The 27,964-nt window shown below is 57.7% G+C and overlaps 6 protein-coding genes across 6 annotated transcripts; 4 read left to right on the top strand and 2 right to left on the bottom strand.

Moving 5' to 3' along the window:
* Window positions 1–635: 635 nt before the first annotated feature.
* Window positions 636–2,695, bottom strand: PG998_015207 (uncharacterized protein; the record flags this gene model as incomplete). The annotated part of the gene is made up of 8 exons (XM_066882023.1): window positions 636–749; window positions 812–1,023; window positions 1,074–1,494; window positions 1,545–1,637; window positions 1,681–1,817; window positions 1,880–1,989; window positions 2,066–2,413; window positions 2,538–2,695. The coding sequence occupies 8 exons, from the start codon at window positions 2,693–2,695 to the stop codon at window positions 636–638; spliced, it is 1,593 nt and encodes a 530-aa protein (XP_066722938.1).
* Window positions 2,696–7,323: 4,628 nt separating this feature from the next.
* On the top strand, window positions 7,324–10,968 carry PG998_015206 (uncharacterized protein; the record flags this gene model as incomplete). The annotated part of the gene is made up of 3 exons (XM_066882022.1): window positions 7,324–9,242; window positions 9,308–10,215; window positions 10,295–10,968. 3 exons carry the CDS (start codon window positions 7,324–7,326, stop codon window positions 10,966–10,968), a joined length of 3,501 nt encoding a protein of 1,166 aa, XP_066722937.1.
* A 478-nt stretch (window positions 10,969–11,446) lies between these two features.
* PG998_015205 (zinc cadmium resistance) lies at window positions 11,447–13,068 on the bottom strand (the record flags this gene model as incomplete). The annotated part of the gene is made up of 6 exons (XM_066882021.1): window positions 11,447–11,779; window positions 11,867–12,474; window positions 12,549–12,696; window positions 12,758–12,802; window positions 12,867–12,916; window positions 12,984–13,068. The coding sequence occupies 6 exons, from the start codon at window positions 13,066–13,068 to the stop codon at window positions 11,447–11,449; spliced, it is 1,269 nt and encodes a 422-aa protein (XP_066722936.1).
* Window positions 13,069–14,432: 1,364 nt separating this feature from the next.
* On the top strand, window positions 14,433–15,572 carry PG998_015204 (uncharacterized protein; the record flags this gene model as incomplete). Its single annotated transcript, XM_066882020.1, has 3 exons — window positions 14,433–14,447; window positions 14,514–14,631; window positions 14,695–15,572. 3 exons carry the CDS (start codon window positions 14,433–14,435, stop codon window positions 15,570–15,572), a joined length of 1,011 nt encoding a protein of 336 aa, XP_066722935.1.
* A 432-nt stretch (window positions 15,573–16,004) lies between these two features.
* PG998_015203 (uncharacterized protein) lies at window positions 16,005–21,636 on the top strand (the record flags this gene model as incomplete). Its single annotated transcript, XM_066882019.1, has 5 exons — window positions 16,005–17,513; window positions 17,609–18,988; window positions 19,045–20,364; window positions 20,400–21,001; window positions 21,084–21,636. 5 exons carry the CDS (start codon window positions 16,005–16,007, stop codon window positions 21,634–21,636), a joined length of 5,364 nt encoding a protein of 1,787 aa, XP_066722934.1.
* Window positions 21,637–25,227: 3,591 nt separating this feature from the next.
* On the top strand, window positions 25,228–27,088 carry PG998_015202 (calcium/proton exchanger; the record flags this gene model as incomplete). The annotated part of the gene is made up of 2 exons (XM_066882018.1): window positions 25,228–26,995; window positions 27,057–27,088. The coding sequence occupies 2 exons, from the start codon at window positions 25,228–25,230 to the stop codon at window positions 27,086–27,088; spliced, it is 1,800 nt and encodes a 599-aa protein (XP_066722933.1).
* Between the last annotated feature and the right edge of the window lie 876 nt (window positions 27,089–27,964).

Below are 27,964 nucleotides of genomic sequence, written 5' to 3'. Positions count from 1 at the left end.
GAAAGACTCATTCTTTTTATAGTGAAATTGAGACATGGTGATATCACTCAATGGCATGTTATAGGTATGTAACACGGCATAGGGGTATAGTCAGACGCGGAATACGAGCTGAGTGTGGCTGCTTACTGCGAGCCAAGCTGCAAATACGAGGACCGGAACGAAGCTCAACGACGCCCGCGACGTAGCATCTGCTACACGTGCATCGTCACGCTTACCGCCCGCCAGCGAATCAGGTTGTGTGCGTCGGTCCTAACCAGCAGTACTTCGATTTGAGTGGCTAGTCTCGATATATCAGCCCACTCACAACAAATGGCTGCCTGGACACATTGGGAGAAGCCCAGGGCTTTTCACAGCCTACTATAGTCTCGTAATCCAGGCATTTCTGCCCAATCGGATCACAGGGGTAATTGATACGATATAGTTGAGTGTCCACATAAGTACGCCGTATACCATATTCAGCTCTTGCTATTGCACAATCTTCTGTATGGAATTCCATCTGTTCTCGGTCAGCAATTGCTATTGTAGCCAGGGTAACGTTGCCTTGGATGCTGCCCCTGAACATCGAAGGACAACACTCGGCCCTCAGATTCTATGCTGCCGTCATGCACTCTCTCGATACGCCACAATTATCTAGTTCATGCTTCCGTCTCGCCATTATCATTATCATTACCATGCTCTTCCACCAGTGTGCTTTCATTGGGCGGAAAGTGTGAGAATAAAAGGACCCCCATGCCAAGTATGGCGACGCCCTGGGAAATGGTCGTGTTAGTGAACTGGTCTCGGATCCAATTTTGGGGGGAAACATATTTACCGCATTGCAAAAAAACGTAAGATGCGATTTTCCAATCTCGGAAAGGGCGGCGAAGACAAAGCCGAACAAACCAAGCGTGGCGAGACGGGCGATGTTTTCCACGAGCGTCACGGCGTTGAGAGCGTCGGTCCGCTGCGACTTGGGGCACATCTCGGTGATGACGCCCTTGGCCGCCGGGGCCGATCCAGACCCGAACGGTAGAATGAAGGCGGCTGGAACCCGTCAGCACACAGCCCCCGAGGAACCTTTGGGCTTTACTCACCGACGTACACATGCCACCCCTGGGTGGCGAACGCTGTCACGGCTGTCAATAATCCGTCCACGACGAGACTCCATCGGAGGAACAGCAGGTCGAATTGGGACGCCAGCTTCTCGATCCTGGGATCGGGCGTCTCGGGTATTACGGGCTCCTCCTCCCCTTGGCCGACGCATGGCGCATCGAACTGCCCTGGATCGGTAGGGATGTCGGCTTGCGTTTCCGGGTCACGTTTTGCCATGTTCCGGACTGCATGACGGGCGAACCATTTCCTTCCTGCCGCGATGATGCGAGGGAAAAGCACAATCAGGAAGAATGCACGCATCAACGCATTCCCCGCCATCAGATACCCGTTATCAGCCTGGGTAAAGCCGAACTCGGCAGTGGCGTACATTTGGATGAGTATAGGCGCATAGCCCGTCGCGACCTGGGTTTGTTAGCTCTACTGCCGCGGCAGCAAGACGGGGAGCAACTTACGACGCCGAGAAAGATGCCGCAACAAAGCATGAATACACCGTAGTGCTTTCGGATTTGGCCGGTGTGGAGTTGCAACCGTTGGGGCGCCAATACCTTGAGGGGTGCGAGAAAACCCGAGACTCCCTTGGCCGTGGACTTTTTTGCCGTCCGTCAACGACTCGGGCGATAGGTAGGGCAGGGCCACGCGCGCGTAGACACTGGCACAGCAGAACAGACAGAAGGCCGTGAGGAACGGGCTCTGGATGCCGTAGCGGTCTCCAATCATGCCTCCCACTGTGGACCGTCAGATCTTGTTTGTGCAACGAAGCTTTCAGGGGCCGGCCGGAGGAACTTACCCCAAAGACCAAGACTCATCCCCAACATGATCATTCCCTGCAGTCTGCCGAAGAGCGCAGTGCGTTGCAAAGGCTCTACGACCTCGCCGGCGATGGTATTCACCACCAGACTACACCGCAACTTAGCCTCACGTCCGTCATCCAGACATCGATCATGTTTTTGTTGCGAGGCACAAGTGTACTTACATGTAACCCGCCGGCCCGCCGAGGATGGTGACGAGCTGCGTCGTCTGGATGATCATGATGCCCGCCTCGCCGCCGGCCTGCACGCCCAGGATCTGCAGCAGCACCCGGACGGCGGGGATGGTCGTCTGCAGCATCAGCGCCAGCCGGGGCCCGTACCGCTTCACCATCCAGCCCGAGACGAACAGGTTCAGGGTGCCGCAGAAGGTGGTGCTCATGCCGAGGATGGAGAACTGGGTCGCGGTCCCGGCGGCGATCTCGTTGCGGCTGCACCGGTCGCCGACGCCCTGGAAAGGCGGGTGGTTGCTGTAAAAGACGTCGCACTCCATTATGTGGAACATGTAGAACAGACTACATGGCGATTAGTTGGTACCCGAACAATCGACGTGGCAATTACTGCTCGCATGAGATACAGGTTGGATTTGGTGGACTGTCTGTCCTGCTTTACTGGCAAAAAAAAAAAAACAACACGTACGGGACCTGGGTGACGGAGAAGGACAGCGTGATCAGAAAGCCGGCGAAGACGACCCGGTTGGGTGTGCTCCATATCCGCGACCATAGCTTGGATGCGGCGCTCTTCGTCTTCTGCTTGCTTTCCGGAAGCAGCGGGCTCCGCTCGTCGGCCGCCGTCATGGCTTGGCTCGCTTGCGTGTCCGAAAGGGTGTGAGGTGGGGGAGGAGGGGGAGGGTGAGCGAGGAGGGGGAAAGAAACCCTACGCGTAATGCGATCGACGCGATAAGTCGACAGGCCAGCGAACTTGGCAACAGGAAAGCCAAGGGAGGACGGAAAGAAAGAAAGAGCGAAAAAGCACCTCTTCACGGCGATCCAGAAAGGTCGGGAATCCCTAATTGCTGACTGGAGAACAACTATGGGCGAGCCTGTGGGCCCTTATCCTGACTCCTGCGTTCGCCGGCCGGACAAGAGCCGACAAGGTTGGAGCTGCCGTATTTTGCCTAGCCTGCCCCTCCCTTTGCTGCGAGTGCGAGACCCTCATCTGGCGCTTCGGTTCGAAGCCGAAGGGCGGTATCGGGGGACGCCGTTGGCCAGAAGCCCGCAGCACGCTTATCAGGGAGCGAGTCCATGCCCGGGCGCCCGGGGGCCAAGAGCTTGCAGCGGCTCCAGAAGTTGTCGCAGCAGGGCGAGCAGTATGTATGTACGGCGTGGATGGGGCTTGACTACCCACCGCCCCTCCATGCTGCTCAGATGACCTGCGTCGAGGTTGAGGCTGAAGAATATTGATAGGACATTGGCGTCGCCGGCACTCGGGTCTCCGTTGATCTACCTACAGTTGGCACGTTGAATCAAAGTGCTTCGCGGGCTGTGCGTGCATCACAGTTACGAATCGCAGCTCCCATCTTTGGACAGGATGATCTGTGCCCCCCCACACGCATCGTATTTCATATTTCTCTCACTCGAATGCTGGTCATGTCCCAGTAGTTCCAGCCTGCCGGAACAGATTGAGCGTTCCATCAACAGAGTAGATATCCTCAACGGGAAACATGGCAACCGGTAACCAATGGAATCATGTCAATATGCAATGTGCTTGATCAGCTACCACAGATACCTCACACCACAGCGATTTCGCATGCGTGATGGATGATGCTGTGCAGTCATCTCCTGCGGTGCGGCAGTGTCGGGCCAATCCAAAAGGACAAAACCGGAAGAACGACGGGCGCTGACCTGCCACAGCATCAAAGTACCTCGCAGCCAATGCCACTCGTCGACATGCGTCTTTTTTTCATAATGTGGCCGGGTGGACAAAAGATCATAATTGCGGTGAGTCCCCCTCGATACCGTCTGCTGGCCATTGGGGGTTGAGAGCGCGACGGACCTATCGCAACAGAAGCCTATTCCAATTGGCCGAACAACCAAAGTACAAGACAAGCATACCATGTAGTCTGGAAATCAGATAAGATCACGAGGCTGGCAGGCCTAACCGACGCCACGGATCTGTAAACTCGGTGAATAGGGAGGAGGGTGTGGGCTGGACGATCTGGACCGGATGCGGCTTGGCGCTGCGTGGGGGGAGACGTTTGGGGGTTTGGCTTTTCTAGACAACCTGCCTACCCCTCAGCCCCTCGACCCGTCAACCCCTCCATGTAGACCCTTCTCGCATCAGAGTCGGGGCAGACCAGACCAATCCGGTAAAAAGCAGTGCCCATCACTGTGTGGAAGCAGCTCAATAGGAAAGCGAATGGCCCATGTAAGCAACCGGCAGCAAGTGTGACGGCCAGAAAGACGACGACGACGAAATGCTGTACTACGGCCACATATTGTCGTGTCACGATCGGCAAACACGCGGGACGGGCGAAGATAAAGCGAAGCAGGTATACGTCATAGCTGGACCCCTAGAGGGCAGCTGGGGAGGAGATTCCTGAGGGCTTGGGGTCTAGGCAGGCACTAGGGGCTTACGTATCCCGTTGCATTGATGTATGATGATGGGCAACACGAAGGATCACTGAGGGCGGCGGGAGGACAAGACTGTGACGGAACGTGATGCGAGCTGAGATGCTGCTGCTGCTCTGCCGTTGCCGGTTTGCGAGCCGACAAGGCGTTGGAACGAACGCGAGGAGTAGGATGAGAAAAAGAAAGAAAAGCGAAGTGATTGGGCCGAGCAGGGCTGAGCGCTGAACCCAAGTCATGTCATCCTCACCGGTCGCCCAAGCCTGATCTGTGATCTGACCTTCCAGTTTTGGATGGGAGATGATGAGCTGGGAACACCGATCCAGCCTGCCCGCGGCACGAGTCGCAAATTAGCACACGACTATGAAGATGATGACTGAGAAGTGACAGGGCGAAGTGGCTTCGGAGATTCGGACTGAAAGGAGCGGCCCGTCCACATGGATTATCTTATCTGCGCATACCAAGTCTACATGTTCGCATTCCATCTGAAGTTGCAAATGCCGCGTGAAGACAGAGGGTCTGGGAATCTCTGCTTATGCATTACGCGATGCTTTTCAATGCCGGCCAGGAAGAGGCTAGGAGCATAAAGCCCGACTTGGCTTGATCGACATGCTTGAATAAAGTCCGACGCAATAGAAAAGAAATACTAGTATGCCGCCATAGCCAGGCCTGGCTGGGTCGGTTCGGGTGGGATCTGGGCGCTGTGGGATCCTCCGAGAGGCCGAAACTGGCTCCGGGTGACAGTCAACCTAGGGCAGAGGTAGCAATTACATACTACTAGGGCAGAATGGAGCTGGCCACTAGCTGGCAGATGATGGAGGGAGAGATGGAGAGCACTGCATGCATGGATGCAGCCAGCTCTACCAGTGATAACAGCTGTACTGGAAAATAGCCGAGTACACACATGCATGAGATGAAGCACCGACGTGCCGATCGAAATGTCGACAGCATTGGTATCGCGGCATGAAGGCGAGAATGTGACAGGCAGTTGGCTACTGGCTGTGGGCACGCGACCACCACCGGAACGCTAGACGGAACCCCATCCATCCACCATTTTGTTCAGCACGCCTGTACCTGACTTATCTGGAGATGGGAAACCTCTGCGACGAAGCCAGTGCTAGGCTGCCATTAGCAACGAGCTGACTGCCTGCTGAGCTGACTGCCTGCTGGATATCCCCTAGAAGATCTCGTGGCTAGAGGTGGTAGTAGGTTGTCTAGAGTCTAGAGTAGATTGAGTAGCTGGCGAGCTGGCGAATCTGGGCAAGCTCGAGTTGGGCCGGAAGTTTCCCACATGGCAAATGGGAGCCCAACCCGCCGACTTAGTTTAGGCCCTCGACTAGGCTCGCCTTTTAGATCACTATCTCTGGCACGGCACACCTGACACAAGGCATATACACACAAACAACAATCAATTTCCAGACGGGTTCCAAGTTCTAGAAGACGGTCGGGCTGCGTCGCGGCGCGAGGCGAGGCGTGCGCCTTGATCTGGGGATGGGCATCCATGTCGTGTAGGCGGGGGTCAAACGGTTGCTGTTAGGGCGAGGTTACCATTCGCACGCCGAAGGGGTCTAGCGCCGGAAGCCACATGCATTTCCAGACGTTAAGCGCTGGCCTTTTCTGTCTTTCCGCACATGAGTAGAGGCTCACCGCAACTTCATCTCCTCCTTTGCAAGCAGCCTGGGTGCCATCGATACCTGCATCGAAACACCGTTGCATGAAGACATGGGGGAGCCAAGAGAGGGCAGAAAAGAAAGCAACTGGAAGAGCCAAAGGCATCAGTTTGGCAGCTTTGGATACGGGATCAACATCCACCAGACATACAGCCCGAGAAGTACAAGTAGCAGTGCTAGTGTCGGACTTGAATCGTCAAGTCTGCCGCCGTCTGGTCTTCTTAGAAGTAGAAGGAACGAACGCCGCACTGGCACTTGCTTGTTCGGTTGGCACCAGACTCCAGACTTGTGATTGTCCATCCAAAACCCCCTCACTCCTCCTCATCTACAGTACATCTCCTCTCTCTCTCTCTCTCTCCCCACCACTCCTCACTTTCGACATCGGCTTTGGATCCCACAGCAGTGCAGATCCTTGGCTTGATTGCCACCGTACTCTCCATCGACTTTGGTGATTTGCATCCGCCGACCGCCGACCGACTCGCGTCTTTTGTCTTTTGCAGGGACCAGCAAGGTCGATTGATTGGACCGACCCGGCAACACTTGCAGTTGACAGACGTCAAGTCATCACCTCACGGCCTGACGGTCGATGGATTGATCGGCTCTCATCTCATCCATCCTCTCGGGTCGCCATTACTCACTCCAGTCACCATCTGTCGTCATCGCATCGGCAGCACAACAAGCGCCCATCGCATCGCATCGCATCGCGTCCTGCTGCTAGCTTGGCTGCGCACCAGTTTGTCGCGACCCTCCCCGACAACAACCCCTCCTCTCCCCATTTGTCCTGTTCTCCCGCCCGGGACTAGTCCAACAGAATATTCCCCCCAGTGGATCACCAACCCTTCTTTTGCGGGTATTGTTGCCGCGTCTTTCTTCAACGCTCCTCCTAGCAGCATTTCGCAAAATCTCGGTCCTCTCCCGCCTCTCCCGCCGCTCCAGCAGCACATCTCTTGCTCAAATCTGCTCTCGGGCGCGCCTACCTTCCGACCAAACATTCGAGATGGGTTCAACCACCGCCTTCCCTACTGCTTCGGTGGAGGAACGCTAAACTCGCCGGCGCATCGTCACCTTTGTCGGACCTGACCTGACAAACCAGCAGCGACCTGCTGCTGCTTCTTCTGCTTGTTCCATTTGCTCAACCCCTCCCAGGCACTCGCATCCCTCCTCCCTCGCGAAACTTGGTATACCATCATGTTGGGCAAACTGTTCAACCTCACGTCTTCTGCTGGTGCAGATAACCCGCCTCCGCCCTCCCAGCTACCCTCATCGCCCTCGCCCGAGTCGGTCCAGGAGGAAATTCACACACGCAGTCTGCTGTTTCCAGACACCCACGCCCTGCACTATCGCCAAGATCAGGTCTTCCCCTTGCCAACCGCACCCGTACTGCCGCTTGGCTCCACCAGCAATTTCGACTATGACGGCGAGATCGATCTGGACGTTCGCGATGTCCGCGTCATCGTCATGCAGGACAGCCTTGGCTCGGTGAACCCGGCTCTGCTCTTCGACAGCCACCCGGGCCCCACGGCCAGTGACAGGCCGCCCACGAGCTCGGGCTACCCCCAAGGTTCGGCGCAGGATCGCCGGAACCCGACCTCGCCCCGGAAAACCAGTCTCAGCTATTCGCGGCCCATGGTCATCCAGCCCGAGAGCCCTCAGCCCCGCCAGGGGGCCTTTGATCGAAGGCCGTCGGTCCAGTCTCGTCATTACCACCACGTCGAATCCGACGTCCAACGCGCCTCCCGCGAGTACCGCGAGGAGCTGGCCAACTTCACGAGCTGCATCTTTGCCAACTCCGAAGTCATGTCCTACAAGGGCACTTCCACCAAGGTCCACATTGTCCCTACCGAGTCCAGGCCCGAAATCTCGAGCTCCTACGTGGGCGATGGGAAGGGGTCCATGGGCCGCGCCAGCATGCGGTCCAGTCGACTGGCCCAATCCTTCACATCCGAGTCTGCATCGGCCGCCTTTGAAGCGCCCAGCCACTCTCTGAGGCCATTGGAACGCAAGAAGGTCTTGATCACCCGTCTCTTCCCCGTCAACCTGCCCAACGACGAGATAGAAACCCCCGCCTCCGCCTCCGGGCCTACGCCCCTCAGCCGCCACTCCGAGGACGGCGGGTTCCCGTTTCCCATTTCCCCGGATGAGTCGGGCCCCAAGAAGAAGAAGCCGCAGCCCAAGCAAAAGAGGACGCCCATGTACGCCGTAGCGTTGGTGCTGCACTTGCCGGCCAGCACCCCAGCCGCGGGATCTGCCCCCGCCAAGCCCGTCTTCAAGGGACCTGGCTCGTACTCGGAGAACGACTCGTTCCCTTCTTCCTTCAACTCGACCCGCCGGTCTGGTTGGTCCATGGCGGGTTCTGGCCTGGGCGCTGAATCGTTCGATACGGCCTACAGCAACGACGGCGAGGATGGAATGGATGCCATCACGCAGCACTGGGACATCATCATGAGGGCCCTAACCCACCTGCAATCGGTCGTGGCCACGATGCTGTTCCCTATGCTCAAGGCGGCAGATTATTCCTCCCCCGAGCCCTTCCATCCGAATCTCCCGGCGCAGATGGCCCGAACCTCGTCGGCGAATACCCATAGGAGAGGCTCTACCGCCTCCCAGGTGAAGCCACCCAAGACCAACGCCAAGCTAGTCACCCTGCCTGCCAACTGCTTGATGCAGGAAACGGCGGTAGGCCGCGAGGTTGATGCAGCCCGTGTCAGGATCGTGACGGGCCTCCGCGCCACCAGAGTCATCACCGGGCAGGGTCGTTGGGGACCCTGGCGAGATGAGGCTCGATGGGTGGCCAAGTGGGCGGGGGGCAAAGAACAAGGCTTCTTCTTCTTCACCCTGCTGACTGGGTTCCTGGCCACGCACAACGCCTGGCTTCAGGCCCTCAGCCCCGTATGGTATCGTAAGCGCTACTACCAGCAACAAAAAGGCCGTGGGGAGGAAGACACCTCGCTACCCTGCCGGACCATCATCGTCTCGAACGACAAGATGGTGGCTCGCCGGCTCATCTTTCTGCTCTCGACGTTTCTGCCAGCGAATCAGCAACTGCCCGCGGTGCGACCGTTCCGGCCGACGACGTCCGCCTCCTTCTCCCACTCGCCCCCGTCGTCGTACCCATACTCAAAGAGGAAGTATTGCGCCGGAAGCTCAACCGCAAACCTCCTCATGTACCCAGGGGACCCTCGCACGGTCGGAGCTTCAGCATCCAGTCTCAGGCCACGACGCGATCGGCTACAGGAATCCCTGCGCAACTGGCCCATCTCAGCCTGGACACGCAGCATGGCCGACGCATGTCTGATGCCACCTTCAAGCACACGACGCTTCCCATGCCGGGCAACGACCTGAACACGCGCAAGAGCAGTGCTGCTACTACCAACACTATCACGCCCGATGCCGCGGTTCCTCACTTTTCGTCGCTGCACCGCGCCGACACACGTCGCAGCAACCGCCCGGGCAGCAGCGGCAGCACAGCGGCGGACGACCTGAAGCGGACACTGCGTCGGGGAGAGAGCATCAGCGAAGGCACCGCCGAATCGCGCAGTCGCGGCTCGAATTGGGGGAGCGTCATTAGCACTCTGTGGAATGCGAGACGCAAGGGCTCGACGGCCTCGATCACGCAGACGACGCTAGACTTGCCAAGCGGTCGACCGAGTCCGGTCCCCTCTCCCCACATGCCGAACTTCCGAAAGGAAAGGCTGTCCGGGATGTCCGAGATGGCCGAAGAGGCGCAGAACACCGACCCTCCCAGTCCGCCTCAGCTCGGGGCCGAGTCACACTCTCCCAAGACCCCCATGGATCATCAGCCAGAGACGCCCAAGAACAAAGTGGAGCGTTCCGATTCATCGGTCAAGCGGGTGCCGGACCCATTGGGTGCTTTCGAGTCTCCCGTTAAGACCACAATCAATTCCGACGATGGCGTCATTGACGTAGATATCCAGTTCCCCGACTACCTGGCCACGCTCGACTCGGCCGTCAGCTCCCCATCCAGCAGTGGCTACCTCTCGACACCCGGAATCGGCAGTGCCATGGACAGCTTTGGCCAGCTTTCCCGTATTGCCATTGACGGCGATGCGCCCCCTGAACGTGGCCGGCTGGCTGCAGCAGTATCATCGGGACTTTGCCCTGCAGGCCGTGGCACCACAGGCTGACCTGCTTGAGAAAGTCCGCGAGTCGCTCAAGGCAGAGCCCACACCCCCGATTTTGTCGCAACAGTTGTCTTCCGAGTGGCCTGCCGAGCAGTGGGTGGATGTGAGCAGTGCTATTATTGCGGACACGACCAACTTCACCATCAAACGTCTGTCGTACAAGCGCCTGATCAAGCCTAAGCACTCTCCGGACCGGACCAGCGGGACGCACCTCTCGAGCTCGGGCTACCCTTTCAGCTCATCGCTGATGACACCCGCGCTGTCCCCCTACGAGCAGCCGCTCGAGGAGAGGATTGACGAAGAGGATCTTGTCACGCTCGACGAGACCCTCATCGAGGCGATCGAACGAGTTGTCGCCTTATCCAACGACCATTCTTCCAAGGGGAGCTCAGCCAATTCGTCGCGATCAGCCAGCAAACGCCGCGAACGGCGAGACAGCGAGATCTCAGACCACGGCAACACGGAGCCAGTTGCTGTGCCTTCGGATGTCCAAGAAGTCCCCCGCGCCGAGTGTAAGGCAGTGGTGCTAGGAACTTTGGAGAACATCGTCCAGGACGTGGTTGACCAACGGGAGAAGGAGGGCCACTCGCCTTCATCTCGCGTCCAATATGCTCCTCAAAGAGCCAAGGAGAGCGTGCTCCGGACGGCCATTCGGGGTTGGCTCGACACGGTAGAGCTCGGAGACAACTAGGCCTCCCCAGCCACTGCGACACTGGTTCGGTTTGGCCAGTATAGATATTATGCAAGTGCATGACGGCACTTTGTACCACCACAACCAAGTCCTCACATAGAGGCCACTCACTTAGATGCATTGAGATACCCCCAGAAGTATTTTTTGGTTTTGGCGGCCCATTGCTTTTACCGGCTCGCCGCAGGTTGCACGAATGGAGAGTTGATTTCACACAGCATGGCGTTTGAAGGAGTTTTAGGGAAAGGACATGTATGGAGTCAAGATAGAAGGATTGATTTTGATGTGGAATGAATTTGATTTGATCTCACATGTTTTGAATATTGACTTGACTTTGCGTGATAAGAATATGCTGTAAAGATGCAACTAGGGGACTCGGGAGCGTCACCTTCGCCGTCTTCCTTGACGAATCGCATTGTATCATCTACAGACATAATATAACCCATACACTTCATTCCCAAATAGTAAAATGGCCTACAGGCTACGCGCAGCACTTCAGACCTTCGCAAAGCTTGCCGCACACCATCATCTGGCAAATCGCCCCGTCTCTGTGACTTGTTTGAATCGTCGAGGCAGGAGACGACGACACAATGGTGGTGGCAGCTGACGCGACGGCAGCAGCAGCAGCAACTTCCGGCTGCAGCGTGGCAGAGTGGATGCCGTATGCATGAAGACACTCACTCGCCGTCCTGGCCCGGTCCATGAAGTCGGAGACTGTGTCGTTCTCGCCGACGACGACATGGGCCGAGGCAACCGCCTTCGTTTGGTCGAGACGCCAGACGTGCAGCTCGTGCACCGATCCGATGCCGGTGATCTGCCGGGGGTTTAGGGTTGGTTAGCTTCGGCGGCCCCCTGAGCCAGAAATCATAATAATAATCATACGACGAATCGCGCGAGGGACGAAAGAACATGCCTTTTCCAGGTCGTGCTTCACGTCGCCCAGGTCCACGCCGCGGGGCGCGCTCTCCAGGAGGATCGCGCCGCTGCGCTTGACCAGGGGCAGCGACGACAGGAGGATCATGACGGCGATGCCCAGGCCCGCGCCGGGGTCGGCGTAGAAGCGCCCGTCGTAGCGGGCCAGCCAGACGACCAGGGCCGCGGCGATGACGCCGACGTTGTTTAGGGCGTCGCTGAGGACGTGCGTGAGCACGCCCAGCATGCCCAGGTCCCGGCCCGGCGACGGAGACGACGATGGGGGCTTGGCGGCGGTGTGGCGGTGGTCGGCGTGGGCGCTGAGGGGCTGTCGAGAGGGTTTTTCGGTTTCGGCTTGTTGGCCATGGGCAACGGGACCAAGGGCGCCTACCGTCAGGGTCTCGGAATCCTCCGTGCCAGAGTGGCCGGTCTCTTCATGAGTAGCGACATCCGCTGTTGCGTGACTGTGGTGGACGTGCTGAGCCGAGTCGTCATGATGATGATGGCCGTGGTGCTCGTGCAGGAGAGCGGCGCTCATTATGTTCAGGGTGAGGCCGATGCAGCCCATGATCAGCATCAGCTTGGGGTCCTCGACATCTAGAGACGGCGGTTAGTGAGGAGAAACCTGTAAAACAAGAGGATGCAGACAGGGGAGATGGTATGTGCCCTACTCTTCAGCGATATGAAGCGCTCGATTGACTGCAGGAAGATGGAGACGCCCAGGGCCATGAGGAAGACGCCGTTGAAGAATGCGCCGAGCAGGGAGGCACGCGCCCACCCGAAGGAGAGCTCCTGGGGCGAGTCTGCATCTTCGGAGATCTGCAAGGTAGGATTCGGTTGGATGCCGAGTCGTTTTGTGGGCGGGCGAGACGTTACTTACGATGATGGCAGCAAGGGCGACAGCGAAGCCGATGATATCATTCAACTGCGCATCGACAAATGCAATAGATGTAAGCCACCGAGTATGTTTCCGTCACTGGTGGACTCACATAATGGAAGGCGTCAGCAAGAAGCGCCAGGGACCCGGTCATAAATGCCACTGCAGTAGAGATGCGTTCCGGATCAGCCAATAGTCCCGTACGACCAGATCGTGAGGAAGAGCATACCAACGATTTCGGCGGCAAAGAAGGATGAAGAGATGGCAATGGTCCCAACCAGTTTCTGCCTGGATGTGAGTTTCAGCCCAGCCATCGAATGGTTCGTGTCGTCCCGGCCGCTGGAAGGATAAGGATCGTGAGTTGGGATGAGGTTCTAGAGAACGAGTATATTGAATACGGAGAGCGAGATAGAAACCAAACACGTAGATGCGGATGTCGCAAGAAGACACATCGGCGTACCAACGATTGAATCAAGAAGTAGTCTACGGAAACAAATCAAACGCGAAGCGAGTCAAGACGTAGGCGAGTCTGTTGCTGGGAGATGGTGTTGTTGTTATTGACATGCAGTTCGAATGGCAGCCCCCTGAGGAACAGCGTGGCCTGCCGAAGGTTCCTGATGGCTAATGCACGCATGCGACGAGAGATTGGAACACCAGCTGCGGCTGCATCTGTACTTTGATGTCCCTTGGGTGTGCGCTTCGAGACGAGACGAGACTGGACTGCGAGCGATACCAAAGTGCGGCAGCGGGTGCAGCTGGGACGAACCAGTCAGTCCTTTGCTTGCCTTGCTATGCGACCACGGACACGACATGACACGGCAGTTTTCGTTCCATGCCGGTCGCCGTTTCTTTCCTCAGCGACAGGTTGCAGTATGTAGCGTGTGATGCTCGTGCCACACTCGTGGGACACGGCTGATCGAGATCAAGCAAGCAAGATGCAGCCCCTGAGCTGTCAATCGCGTTTCTTTTACATGAGTTCTGCAGTTGGCATGTCGAGGGTGTGATGGTGGTCGCCTATCTGATTGAGCTACAGTGAGGGGTAGCAGCAGCGAGGGGGCATCAAATAGCTGCTTGGAGTAGTTTGGTAGCTGCAACTAACACTAACATGTGCCGGTAGCAGCACCGAGATTCAGAGTATTGCCAATGGTTGACCCAGAAGCAAAGAGGGAGAACCATAGAGAAAGGAATTATCCCGAGCATAAGAACGTATCTTCTGGCTCAACAAGTAAACATGTGGTTGCATTGTTCCGGAGCCTATTTGTTCAAGCTCTGCGCGCCACGGCAGTCATGACGACGGAGGACCGGGCTGGGCTCTGCAGAGTCAAGCCGTCATCAACACCGTCGTAGACTGAGCTGCCAGCAATCAGCGACCGCCCCACGATTAACTCCAGCCCTCGGTATAAGGGCTTTCGATCCCAGGCATAAGAGCCAAAGGTGTATCGCATCGCATTCGTATCATAACATTACATTGCATGACCGTGACGCGATGACGTCTTCCATTCAGCGTGGGCTTAATCTTGCAGGACAATCGAACCTGCGGCGTGTCATATCTCGTCCAAGCCTACTCTGTGCAGTTGCAGAGCTATCCCAATCTACTATATCAAGACGCAACCAGAGCAGACTTCCAGGCCGATATCAGCCCAGTAGTATTTCCATGTACTCAACAGCATCCTCCACAATGGACGCCATTAAGGTAAGCCTGCCCACTTCACCTCTGCAGCCGTCACTGAGACCGAGACTAATCGATCCACCGGTCTAGAACACCATCGGCGAGAACTTCGGCGGGCCAGCCCAGGGCCTTTCCACCCATCAGTTCAAGCTGTCTGAAGTCCCCGACCTGGCCGGCAAGGTCGCTGTTGTCACAGGTGGCAGCGAAGGTGCTTCACCCTGGAATGCGTCTGTCCGATGATGAAAAAGGCGACTGACATGCCGTGATGCAGGTATCGGATATGGGTCCATCCACACGCTGCTGGAGCACAACATCGCCAAGGTCTACGTTTTGTCGATTTCCGCCGAGGTTGCAGAAGGCGCCAAGGGAGCCATTGCCAAGGACTTGGGCGAGGAGGCAGTCGACAAGACGCAATGGTTCCAGTGCGACCTGGCCGACTGGACGCACGTCAAGGAGGTGGCCGAGGAGATCGAGAGGGACACAGACAGAATCGACATCCTCATCAACAATGCCGGCCGCGGCATCATGACCTACGAGCTCACCGACTACGGCGTGGACCGACACATGGCCGTGAACCACATGGGACACGTCGTGCTTACCTCGCACCTCCTTCCCCTGATGAAGGAGACGGCCAAGAAGGGCGACACGGTGCGCATCGTCAACCTGGCCAGCAACGCGCACCAGGGCGCCCCCAGCGGCACCCGGTTCGCGAGCCTGGAGGAGCTGAACCAGGACCTCGGGCCGAACCCGCAGTACGGGCGGTCCAAGCTGGCCGCCATCCTGTACGCGCGGTACTTCCAGCGCCGGGTGACCGAGGCCGGGCACCCCCGCCTCGTCATGAACGCCGTGCACCCGGGTCTGGTGTCGACCAAGCAGAGCACGCACGACATCCACGAGCCGTTCCCGCTTCTCGGCTATGGCGTGTCGACGATCCTGGAGCCCTTCAAGAAGTCGCAGTTCGAGGGCTGCGTGTCCAGCATGTTCGCGGCGACCGTGGCGGACAAGGGCGGCCAGTACATCTGTCCGCCGGCGGTGCCCGAGGCGGGCTCCGAGTTGGCGCAGGACGACGCCCTCGCCGACAGGCTGATGGAACTTACGAGGAAGACGGTGATGGAGAAGACCAAGAGTGCTCTAGATGTTTCGCACTGAGTTGCAGCGATGCAGAACGTAATCATAAATTGAACATATATTGTTTTACTTAGCACTTAACCTTGGGGTTCATTTTGGAGAACTTAAGCAGCAGCTTGTAGTTGCCGAGGTCGCCAGAGCCAACCACTAAGGGACCTAAACAGCGGGCGGCGGGGAGTCGGAGTGGAGAGGCTACAGGCCTCTTATCGCTGATAAGAGGTCGACCCTCCACCCACTCACTTACCTGGGCAATTGAGTTCCCACGATAACTTCTAATAAAACGAACTTACCTCTCCAAGCAAATGCCGCCGACGCTTCCAGGCCTTCTTCCGTTCTCGCCTCGGACATGATTGCGTCTCCAATACCAGTCCTACCCAGAACACGAGCGGCTGTCGCATCACCATGAGGAGGAATCCAACCGCCATCGACTTGGGTTAGTCAAGAACGATCCCAATGTCGCACAACAGCGCCAACCACCACACCACCTCGCCGACCTCGTCGCGGCGCGGGCCCCTGTCGCATCTCCGCCAGCTCAGCCGCACCAGCTTCGACAAGCTCACCCTCGGCGCCGCCCCGCGCTCGCCCGACACCGTCTCGAGCAACTCCACCGTCCGCAATGGCCCCAAGCCCGTCGCCCCGCGGTCCTGCACCGTTGCCATCAACGAGTCGCTCATCCCCACCCGCGACGAGGTCCTCCTCAACCTGGACCTGCTGGGCCCCGACATCAAGCCGGGCAGTCTGATGTCCATCATCCCCGTCAAGGGCGACCAAGACCGAACCGCCAGCTCCAACTACGGCTCGACCAAAGCCTCCCTGCTGCACCGCACCAACACCGGCGGCCCCGACGACCCGGCCAAGGACCCCAATGCCCGCAAGCGCTACGTCTTCGTCGTCAAGGACATGGCCAAGGAGGTCCGCGCCCGGAACCCCAACATCGAGGTCCTGGTCGCCAAGCATGTCGGCGACGCCTTCGGTATGCGGAAGGGCACCCAGGTCACCCTGGCCCCCGTCGACGACCTGACGCCCGCCCTCGAGGCCTCCCACGTCGAGCTGACCTTCAAGGACATGTACCTCTCGAGGTCCGATATGTGGAGGCTGGCCGTCTCGGACCTCGCCGACCGCACCGTCTACAAGGGCCAGATCGTCTTCTTCATGGGCACCATCAAGGCCACCGTCGCCACCGTCTACGTCGACGGCCGCAAGGTGCAGTCCGCCTTCTTCGGCCGCCACACCCGCCCCATCTTCCGGAGCGAGTCGGCCAGATACGTGCTGTTCATCCAGATGGCCCGCGAGATGTGGGACTTCGACTCGGATGGGTCCGGCGAGATCATGTTCTACAAGGTCGTCAACGGCTTTCTCCCCGCCCTCTTCAAGAAGTGGGCCATGCTGCAGGTGAAGCACCTCGTCACCATCGTGCTCTTCGCCCGCGTCGAGTACGACACGGGCATCAACACGAACCTCGCCAACGACACCCTCGAGGATGATTTCTACACCGGCTACCAGACGTCGGGGGACCGCCGCCCTTACAAGGACTTTTACCGCGTCGTCGTCAGCGAGATGGCCAGCGGCGAGTGGACCACCATCCTGCACCAGCTGAAGCGGGAGTTCAACATCTTTCGCAAAGACATCAGCCTCTTCCACTTGGACGCACGCGCCGACACCCCCATCGACGCCGAGGACGGGGCCTCTTCCAAGGCCCGCGCTACGTCCCGGGTCAAGGCGCATTCGTCTCTTGCCATGTACGGAAACTTCCTCGAAGCCATCACCATGGCCTCGTCCCAGTATGCCCACGATTATATCGACCGCGATCTATTGCGTACGGGAATATCCATCGCCGTCATCAGCCCCGGCTCCGGCGTCTTCGAAGTAGACTACGAGAATCTGCGACGCACGACCGAGGCGCTGGTGGGAAACGGTATCGGCATCGACCTGATCTGCATCCCCAAGATCCCTCTCCACTCGGTCCCCTGTTTCGGTACCGGAACCCGCATTACCTGGGCGCCAACCAGCAAGCCAGGGCGAGAAGTACAAGAAGCCAAGACAGTACCCCGCAACAGCCCACGCCTCTGGTGGGCAGCTACAACACCATAGGCGAATCCATGTCGCCCTCCCGGCTGGCCGAAGAGTCGGGGCGGTTGGGCCCGCTGTCCCGTCTTCACCAGGACGAGTGGGCTTTTGCCCTGCCACAGTGGCTGCACGTCTCCTACTGGACGGGCAAATCCGAAGAAGCCTTGTCTTACCATGGAATCACCCTATTCGCGCCCGAGCATGCGGCCCAAGGCATGGAAGAGGAAGAGTTCACCATCCGCTGCCGGCTCTACGACTTGCAGATGAGAAGTGTGCTGGAGACGAACGAGATTGAGACGCCCCCGCTTCATACCGACCCAAAGTATCCCGACCCGTCTGGGCTGGCCAATATTGGCGGGCATTCGTCCAGCACATTGCACCCCACGTCAACGTCACATCCTCGCAAGCCTGCCGACGGCCTGTATGACCCGGTGTACGGGCTTCAGAGGTTCGTCCCCGAAAGGCTGACCAGGTCGGGCGAGAAGTCGTTATGGAAGGAACTGCAAGCATTCGACGAGAGTCGCGCCCGCCTACCTCCTACACGGGCGTTCCCCTTGGCGTCCAAGCCCACCCACGACCTCGTGGAGCCTCGCCGGCGACATGTGGTAGATAACACAAGCTTGTTCGGGACTTCTGTTGGCGACAAGAAGAACGACGTTTCGTTACATTCGCTCTCCTCCAGTTTCAAATCCACAGTTGGCCGTCCAGAATCATCCAACGCGGAGAGCACGACCGAGAGACAGCGAGAAATACCCGTTACTGCATCAAACAGCAGGCTGCAGCCCGCCAAGACGCCCAGGTTCATGAGACAAATCAGTCTCGGGCACAAGGGCTTCGGCATTGCCGCGCCCAAGACGACCCTTGCTCAAGTCAGCACCGAGCATGCCAGTGCTTCCAAAACACCAACCCCGTCCAGAACTATCACGCCGACCACCCCCAGCAGGCCATCCATCCAGATCAGCTCGCCGCGGATAGCGCCCAAGGACAGCATGTCTCGCCTCATAGAGCGGTCCGGTTCGAATGCATCTCTGGCGGATCACCTCCAAGAACTAACCCAGAACACGCCAAGCCGGCCTATCCTGATCAAGCCGGGCTCGGGCACGGGCACCGACTCCGGAAGCCAGCTCAGGTCGGGCTCCCATCTCGCGTCGGGCTCCATCATGGCGCCGCCTGGCGCGCGATCTTCGCGACATGACGAAGACCGCGACGTCACATTCTCCAAGGCGCTCATACAGGAAGACCACCAGAAGATGAGCATCAACAAACTTTTGGCGGGGGCCATGCCCGAACTCCCGACCACACTATCCCCGACGACGGCCATGGCTCCCTGGCTCGTGGTACTGAACCCCTCTAACCCCGACATCAACAAGGTGAACGATACCATTTTGTTCAGCCGATGGCAACACGTCTTCCCCGGCCGAGCGAGATGAGAGTGATGCAGTGGAAATCCCTGTCCGCCCCCGCGTCCGTGCCCCTGACCACCGAGTATTTCCCCACGAAGGCACAGCTCGACACGGAATTCCAGCGACAGCCCTACAACATTGCGCAGAACCTGGAAGACGATCTGACCGAAGAGCCGAAGATGCGGGAGGACTTCTTGAGAGAACTCATCAGCGCCCGCTTCGCCCACGGGTTCCAGGTCGTGGTGGGGCCGAACGTGGCCAAGGCCTTTGGGCAGAAGCTCATGAAAATTGCCGATGTCTTTTCGAGGGACCACATGGTCGAGGATGGCACCAGCCTGTTCATGGGGGTCGGCAACACAATCCACCAGCTCTCTTGTGTTAATGGCACGGAGGTGGAGGTGAACATCTTCGTGAGGAAGCCGACCGAGCCGGCCCTGCCCGCCGACCAGCCGTACAGGACGTACAGGCCCGCCATCCGCACCTACATCGAACCCAGGTACGAAAACTGCGAAATCGACATCCTCACCCCCAAGCCCGAGAAGAACTGGAACTACATTGACTCCTATCTGGCGGGGCACACGGACGAGATGACGGAGAATCTCCGGTTCTGGCGAGCCCGCTTTGTTCTGATCCCCATGAGCTCTCGCCCTTATTCCACCTCCAAGTCGCACCACATGGACAACGACGAGGAGATCCGCCTCGAGGGGATCAAGCGCCTGGCGCAGACGTGGCAGAAGAACCGCTACATGCCCCCGGCCGAAAGACAGTTCCAGAGCGCCGGGCAAAGAAAGTCGCGGGACCCCAATCCGCTGGACATTGTATACAAGACCGAAGACTTGTCGGTGGTGATTGCCGCCGAGATGGAGACCCTCCCACTCTTTGAGAGCGTCGAATCGACGTCTCGGCGGGGCCAGCTCATCTCCAACCGAGAGCGCTTCTCCAAGACCAACTTCAACATATCCTCCTTGGCCGAAGCCATCCAGCAGCCCGTCGAAAGCGGCGGGGTGCGCATGCAGAACCGGAGGTGGCATCTCCGGCTGCACTACAACTGTTTCATCGGCTCCGACATGACGACCTGGCTTCTAGACAATTTCGAGGACCTGGAAAGCCGGGAAGAGGCGGTGGAGCTGGGGAACTCGTTGATGGTCTTCGACGACGAGCGGCCCAAGGATGGCGGCTCCCGGGATCCCAGGAAGGAGCGTGGCCGCGGCATCTTTGTGCACGTCGAGCGCCGGCACCCGTTCCGCGATGGCCAGTACTTTTACCAGATCGCCACCGAGCTGGCCAAGCCCCATCCGGCCAGCTGGCTCAACATCCGCAAGAAGGACCCATCGGCCCAGTCGGTCCCGTCCACGCCCCTTGTCGAGCAGACCCCCAGGGACTCGCCTCGTATTGGATTCGGCGCGTCCCGGCCGTCGTCGCTACACGAAGAGGCGTCGCCCACCTCGGGCGCCACCACGCCAACCCCTCGGTGCCCGGCGGGAAGAGAGCCAAGGTTGTGCTCAGCAAGATGATGAAGTACGACGTGGATCCCCGTCGCAAGTCGTATCGGCCGGAGCGCATCAACCTCCACTACGACCGCCTGCACAACCCCGACAGTTGCTACCACATCCGCATCGACTGGATGAACGTGACGGCCAAACTCATCGAGGACGCCGTCAAGAGCTGGGCGGCCATTGCGGCCCAGCACGGCCTGCGTCTGGTCGAGGTGCCCATCGCCGAAGCCTGCGCCATTAGCGAGGTGAATCCGTTCCGCAAGCCGTACCACATCAAGCTCGGGCTCCCTCCACCCAGCAAACGCCCGGTGACTTACTACGACCCCAACTCCTTCACGCCCCAGAGCCAGCCGGGAAGGCACTACTACCAGAAGGCGCTTCTGCGCAAGTTTGATTTCGTGCTCGACATGGAGGCCGCGTCCAACTTCCCCGCCAATGTCGACGTTTCCTACTCGTGGGGCCAGCCGGACTTCAAATACTCACAGTACATCCACCGATCCGGCATGGTGGTGGTGGAGATTACAGACGAGGGGGACTTTTTTGTTGCTGGCCAACCGGCTGTACAGCAACCGAGCGGCCGCCTTCCAGCAGGTGCCGCCGCGCACCGAGCCGATCCCCAACGAGCGCATCTCGCGTCTGCTGGGGACCAGTGCCCACGGCGGGCACAGCCTAGCGGACCCGACGCCTATTGCCTCGCCCATGTTCAGGCCGGTGCTGTTCTCGTCTTCGCAACAGCAGCCGAGCGTGGCCCGCGATCCGCCGCCCGTGTCCTCGCCGAGACTGGGCTCGATGGCGGGGCGGCCCGGCATGATCGCGACGCACGGGGATCCGGAGATCATACGAGAGGCGCTGATGACGTTCTGCGCCGACGAGGAGGCGCTCGAGGCCTTTTACCGCGAGACGCTCGAGAAGGGGGCCACGGTCAGCACGCCGGGGTTCGGGGCGTCAGGGGCGGGCGGCGGCGACGTGGTCTCGGATGCAGCCATCCCCTCGCTGGGGCTGCCTCCCGGCGTCTTGGGCGACCGCGAGTTTGGAGGCCCCCCTCTCCGAGTCGGGACGCCCGGCATGACTGGCGGGATGCTGCTTCGACGTGGCAGTGTACAGCACCACCAGCTATAGCTCTATGTAGATTAATGACTAGGTGGCCTGGTTCTTTTTTGGCCTGCGCCACCATGACACACGCTCCAATATACGTGTACCGTTACAAATCAGTGTGGGTGGTACGAAAGCACAATGATGCGTGTGCGACTTGTGCATGATGGATGCTTCCGAGATGCTGCTGTACGAGTACGGGTGGCCGGAGCGGTCAAGCCCGACGGCGTGGAAGGAAGCGTGGAACGGGTTCTAGAACTTCCATGTCCTCCTTCCTGTCTGCAGGGCACTATTCAGTCTCTTTGCGACTCATCGCGCGCATAGGTGCGCGTACGCGTGGACAGACATGTGTACCTGCGTGCGCGTCGTAGACACATGTACGTATCTGCTACTTCTTCTTACTGCGCAACAATTTTGGGGGAGATATGGCGATTTGGAAGATGCCAGGGAAATCCCAACGTTGCGACGCGGATATGATTGGTGCAACGCATGCGACAAAAGACAGCCAGTCGTACATACATATGCAGTGCCACGTTGACGCTAGGGAGACAACCGAAGGGAAGGAAGGGGGAAGGATACTTGATTCGAGCGGTAGATCACTAAAGTAGGCTGCAGGCTACACATGCGTTCCTTGGTTTTTCTTCTCACTTCCCGATTTGAAGTAGGTGCCGGGCTGGACGTCATTGGGTATGACATGAGCCGGACTTTTATTCATCACGACGGCAGACGTTGGGCGGTGACATGACTTACTTGGCCGTGGGCGCTTACTGGTCAGGCATTTGATGTCGTTTATCGTGCGAGCTGGTACATGGGTAGACAGACAAATATGTAAGTAAGAGTGGTATTTACACATGCGCGGGCATATTCGTAGTCAGTCATCTGTTGCGCTTATCTCAGATGGAGCAAAGCAATTCACCATCTTCAGCGCTCAGCCTGATTTTAGCAAGTCGTCGTTTGGAGATGGTTTCCGCGCCTAAGCTCTAAGCTCTTAAGCTCTTTAAGCTCTCACCATGCATAGATGCTGGCTGAGAGAGATGGCGGAGGATTCACCCCCTGGTCCCCCTGGCCCCCTGCACAAGTGGATCATGAACGGCCTTGGCTGTTGTTTTTGTTTAAGTGGTGAAATGCGACGTCAACGGCGCGTAGCTAAGGGGCAATCTCATTTCATTAGGTCAGAGAGCCCCGACTGGGGGTGGAGGGGACTTGGACAGAGTTGCAGGAACGAATTGAGAGGCATTTATCCAAAGCAAATGGGGACCAAGAGATGCCTCGCTGCATATTAAAAAGGAGAAGGGCCAAAATAATCGAAAGGGCCAAGCCGAGCGATGGTCCAGTAGTTTCTTGGGAACCAATGCTTGATCCAACTTGGCATGCCACTGACAATGTTGATCGGAACGGGAGTCGGGGGTCTTGCACTATTGGCAAAGCTTAGCTGTCAATTGTCCTTTTCTCTGCCAAGCTGTGTCTCGACGTTAGGTTTGTCGCATATGTAAACTCGTAGCTTTCTGGTAGCTGCACCATTACTTCACTGCTATGCGCACGACGGCCAGTCGACGTCATGGATGCGGCTACTGCACACTATCCCTGCTCGTGGGAGAGATCGATAAGCGACGAGGTCTACAGCACAGCAGCTTTTGGCCGTCATTTCGGGCCATGGCTCGGTACATAATGTGGTCTCTGTGTCCGCATGCGTATCGCCGTATGCAGGGACAGCAGGAAAACATAGGAGTTGAGGGAGGCCGCCCGCAATGGAGCAGCAGCGCGATGGAGCCATCGTCACCCCCACACAAATTGGCGCTGGTGCTGGTGCTGGTCCTGATCTCTTGGCCTTGGTCCCTGGTGAGCGAATGACTGGAATGGGTGTACTCGTACGAACAACACGATTCATCCGAGGTATGACTTGGCAGGCGTAGAGCAGAGCGGCCGTGAATGAATGATTCCAGTTCTTTGGTGTTGAGTCAGGTCGGCTCCCGTCACATCCAGCATCTTAGCCATCTTTGCCATGTTTCAAGCTGGCCAATTAGTTACATGAACCTACCGCAGGCCGTCCACCAGCACAAGCACCGAAACTCTTTTTCTGCAAGCCCAAAGGAAGGAAATTGAATAAAGAAGCGATGGTCTCATTTTAAAGCTGGGTAAGCGTTTCCTGGACCCCCGGTGAGCGCCCCCAGAGAAGATAGAGCCAGCCCCCCTACCCTACCTAGCCATTCCGGTTCCCTATTTGTTGCTGCTATTTGCATCGGCATGCACCGCTGCACCGCACACACACCGTTTGACATTTTCCCTCGATCCTCTCTGTGTTGATACATATGCAAGCCCATCCCCCAGTCGACTTGGCAAGCTGGACGGTTCTGTTTTCTCCTTCTCACCTCCCGATCTCCATCATCCCCAAACCCGTACGCTCGACCGTTTTCGGTCAGCGTGCCTTGCCAAGAGCCAAGACGCCATCAAGCCAACAACCCTCGACCAACGACTTGACAACAACAACAACTGACGCTCCATTATCTTGGACAAACAGTTGGTAATAATATTACGAGGACGACGACGACGAAGGACGAACAACGACCGCATTGTTTATCGACCGATTGCTGCTAGGATTTGGGGTCGCCCTTCTTTGTTGGCCTTTTTGAGGAACGAGACTCTCGACGGTAACGACATCATCAACAACGACAACAACAACAACAACAACAGCTGTTTCCAAGCAGCGACTTCCACCAATACGCATATTCAACACTAGTAATTAATACCACAACAATTGCCATTGCCCAAGATGCATAGCAATACTCTTCACAACTTGAAGACCGAGCGTTGTAAGTATTCTTCGTCTTCGTCTTCCCTCCGCCCCCGTCCGTCCAAATTAGCGCCTGGAAATGTGCAGTCGGGCCCTGCAACCAGTGCAACAGTGCTGTGCGACCATCCCTAATTCCCCTACAATCCCTGTTTCCCTCCACTGTTTTCCCCCACCCGCAATTCGTTCATTTGGCGTCGCCCAATGCAGGCCAAGCAGCCCAGGCAAACCAGGCAAAGCCAAGGCAAACCCGCGCCCGAGAGAATGGCAGGCCAGAAAGCAGGCTCAGCAGGCCCAGCAGGTTCAGCAGCCCAAACAGCCCAAACAGCCTAAACAGCCCGCCGGCGAACAAGCATTTCTTGCAAGCATCACCGCCGTCGTCACCGGGTCGCCGGTCTCCATTCCCATTCCCATCCATGCCCACTCCCACGACTTGGCGAACCACAACTCCCAGCAACGCGCCCTTTCATTTCATGGATGCGAGAGCTCCGGCAATCAATCAGTCCATCAAGCATTCAAGGCAATCAACCAGCTGTTATTGTCTCCCCCCTTTGGACAATTGCAAACAATGCTTTCTTTGGTCGCAAGCCATTTCCGTTGTTTCCAATGCCATTGTTTTCCCTCCATCGCGGCCTCGTGAACCTGCCATCTATATAAAACCAAGAAGTGCGACGGTGTTGCATTGCATCGCCTCGTAATTTCGACGTTTTGGGTGGTCATTGCAGTTGTACTGTGCCATTTGGATTACATCACTTTGCAATATCTTTATTTCTCCTTTTTGTGCGCCCTTCTCTCCTCCAACCCCATTGTTCCATTCAGGGACCAAAGTCATGGCCGACCACGAGATGCAGTCGTTGCCGAGGCGCGGGACGGGAGAAACATTGGCTAGACGGGGAACAGGAGGATCGTTGGCTAACCTGAGTCAAGTCAACCTCATCAGCAGCAAAACCCAGGCCCGCAAGGAAGGCAAGGATGGTTGGAACCCCTTTGGCCACATCCACCATGGCTCGCGGAGCAGGACGGCCGGCGACCTCGAAGCCGGCACCCGCAACCACCGAAACTCGAACCTGCTCGCCCACAGCCAGACCGTCCCCGACCGTCTGCCCTCGTCCCACGGGCCCGACTCGGTGAACAGCAAAGAGAACGAGGCCAACGCCACCTCGGAACGCGCCCCCATCGCGCCACACCCCGACGGACCCACCGACGGAATGAGGAATAGGAAGCCACCCGGGCAGGTCGAGGGCGACGGACGAGGCACGGGGAACGAGGTGGACAAGTCCAAGAAGAAGCCCAAGAAGGACTCGGCCCTCTTCAAGCACGTTTATCCCAAGGAGCCCTACACCGTGAGCAACCAGCTGCGACGCACCATCCTCGGCTCCTGGATCAACATCCTGCTCGTCGCCGCCCCCATCGGCATCGCCATGAACTACACGGGCTTCGACGGCAAAATCATCTTCGCCGTCAACTTCATCGCCATCATCCCGCTCGCCAACATGCTTTCCAACGCCACCGAGGAGATCGCCCTGCGCACCGGTGAGACGCTAGGCGGTCTTATCAACGCCACCTTCGGCAACGCCGTCGAGCTGATTGTCGCCGTCATCGCCCTGATCCACAAGGAGTACGTCATCGTGCAGACGTCGCTGATTGGCAGCATCTTGTCCAACCTGTTGCTCGTCCTCGGCATGTGTTTCTTCTTTGGCGGCATCAACCGGCCCAAGCAGAGCTTCAACCAGGTCGTCGCCCAGACGGCCGCCAGTCTGCTCGCCCTCGCCGTCGCCAGCAACATTATCCCCACCGTCTTCAAAACCAACGTCTACGAGAACGAGGTCGACAACCATGCCGTCGACGACAAGCACGTCGCCGCCATTTCGCGCGGTGTCAGTGTCATTCTGCTGTTCGTCTACTGCTGCTACCTGTACTTCCAGCTCAAGACCCACGCCGACGTCTTCAACGAGACCTCGGAGAAGACGGCCACCTACGCCTCCACGGCCGTCAACCCGGCCAGCCAAGGCGTCTCCGGCGCCATGGCCGGTGTTGCCGTCCTCGCGGCCACCCCCGCCGGCCGAGGCGCCGATGCGCATGAACAGAGGCAGACTGCTTCGAGGGAAGGCGAAGAGGACGAGGAAGAGGACGAGGAGGATCCCCAGCTCCACTTCTGGGTCGCCATCGCCCAGCTCACCATCTCCACCGTCATCATCGCCCTCTGCGCCGAGTTCATGGTCGACGGCATCTCGGCCGTCACCACCGAGGGCGGCCTGAGCGAGGAGTTTGTCGGTCTTATTCTGCTCCCCATCGTCGGCAACGCGGCCGAGCACGCCACCGCCGTCACCGTCGCCATCAAGGACAAGATGGATCTGGCCATTGGCGTCGCCGTCGGTTCTTCCATGCAGGTCTCGCTCTTCCTCCTCCCGCTCCTCATCATTATCGGCTGGGGAATGGGCGCCGAGGAGATGACTTTGGCCTTCGACACTTTCCAAATCGTGGTTTTATTCCTGTCCGTCCTCCTCGTCAACTATTTGATCGGCGACGGCGAGAGCCATTGGCTCGAGGGCGTGCTTTTAATATGCCTCTACATTATAATAGCAGTGTGCGCGTGGTGTAAGTATTCCCTACTCCCTGATGTACCTCGTATCGGACCTGTCACTAACTCTGTAAACAGTTTATCCCGCCGCCCAAGGCACAGTAGTCTAGCACTGCCACCGATCCAACCCGCTGGTACCTCCAGCTCCTCTCGTACTAAAAATAATTCCCAACTTCCTCGAGGCAACACCCTGTATCAGTATCTACCTGGCCCCGTTGACCCTGTAAATACGTTGTTCTTCGCTTCATCCTTCCAGTTCCCTGTACATATTCAGTTCTGCCTGGCAGCTCCGCGGAGCGTGCCTTCACTTCTCTCATGACCTCGAGCAGCACTTGTTTTGACCAGTATGCCATACAAAATAGTGTTTAGTTACGATCTGGGTACTTTTTTTCTTCTTTGCGGGGCGTTTAAGGAGTTCTACAAGATGGCCATATATGAACCAAAACAAAATTGGGCGTGGACGCAAGACCTTTTCGTATGAAAGCGGCCACTTGGCGTTGAGCAGACGGCAATATACCAACAAGTCAGTCAATCGCATTGCATTTAGAGGAAGGGTTGAATATCGCAGGAAACATGGCTTAGCTATAGCAATCAAGTCTTCAATCCTGTCTGCAACCCCTCTCTAGTTCTACTTACTTTTGTGATCTACTGGTGAGATAATATGGGTCCTATAACCTTCATGTTTTCAAACCCCATTTGTCAGTCGTCCGAGCCCCGACTAAGGCCAAGCCCGTAGTCCGTATACCAAGCCGGAGGTGCAACCACCAAAGCCGGCGTGGGCCGTTTAACGTGTCTCAGATGAAGATGAGTGGCTTGTCCGAGAAATGGAAATCATCAAGCGGAATCGGGCCCATGTCGGATGAGTGCCCGAGCTGAAAACTTATTTGAATGCAGCAATGTGTTCTGAGAAAGGTCGGACTTGGCGGTCATTTCTATTTGTCCGGGTCTTATGGTAGTACACGACATGCAATCTGTGTATTGGCATA

The sequence above is a fragment of the Apiospora kogelbergensis genome, assembly GCF_038363985.1.
Source record: "Apiospora kogelbergensis strain CBS 113332 chromosome Unknown utg000021l_segment0_segment0, whole genome shotgun sequence".
Classification (NCBI taxonomy): domain Eukaryota; kingdom Fungi; phylum Ascomycota; class Sordariomycetes; order Amphisphaeriales; family Apiosporaceae; genus Apiospora; species Apiospora kogelbergensis.
This window is presented reverse-complemented; position numbering and strand designations above follow the sequence as displayed.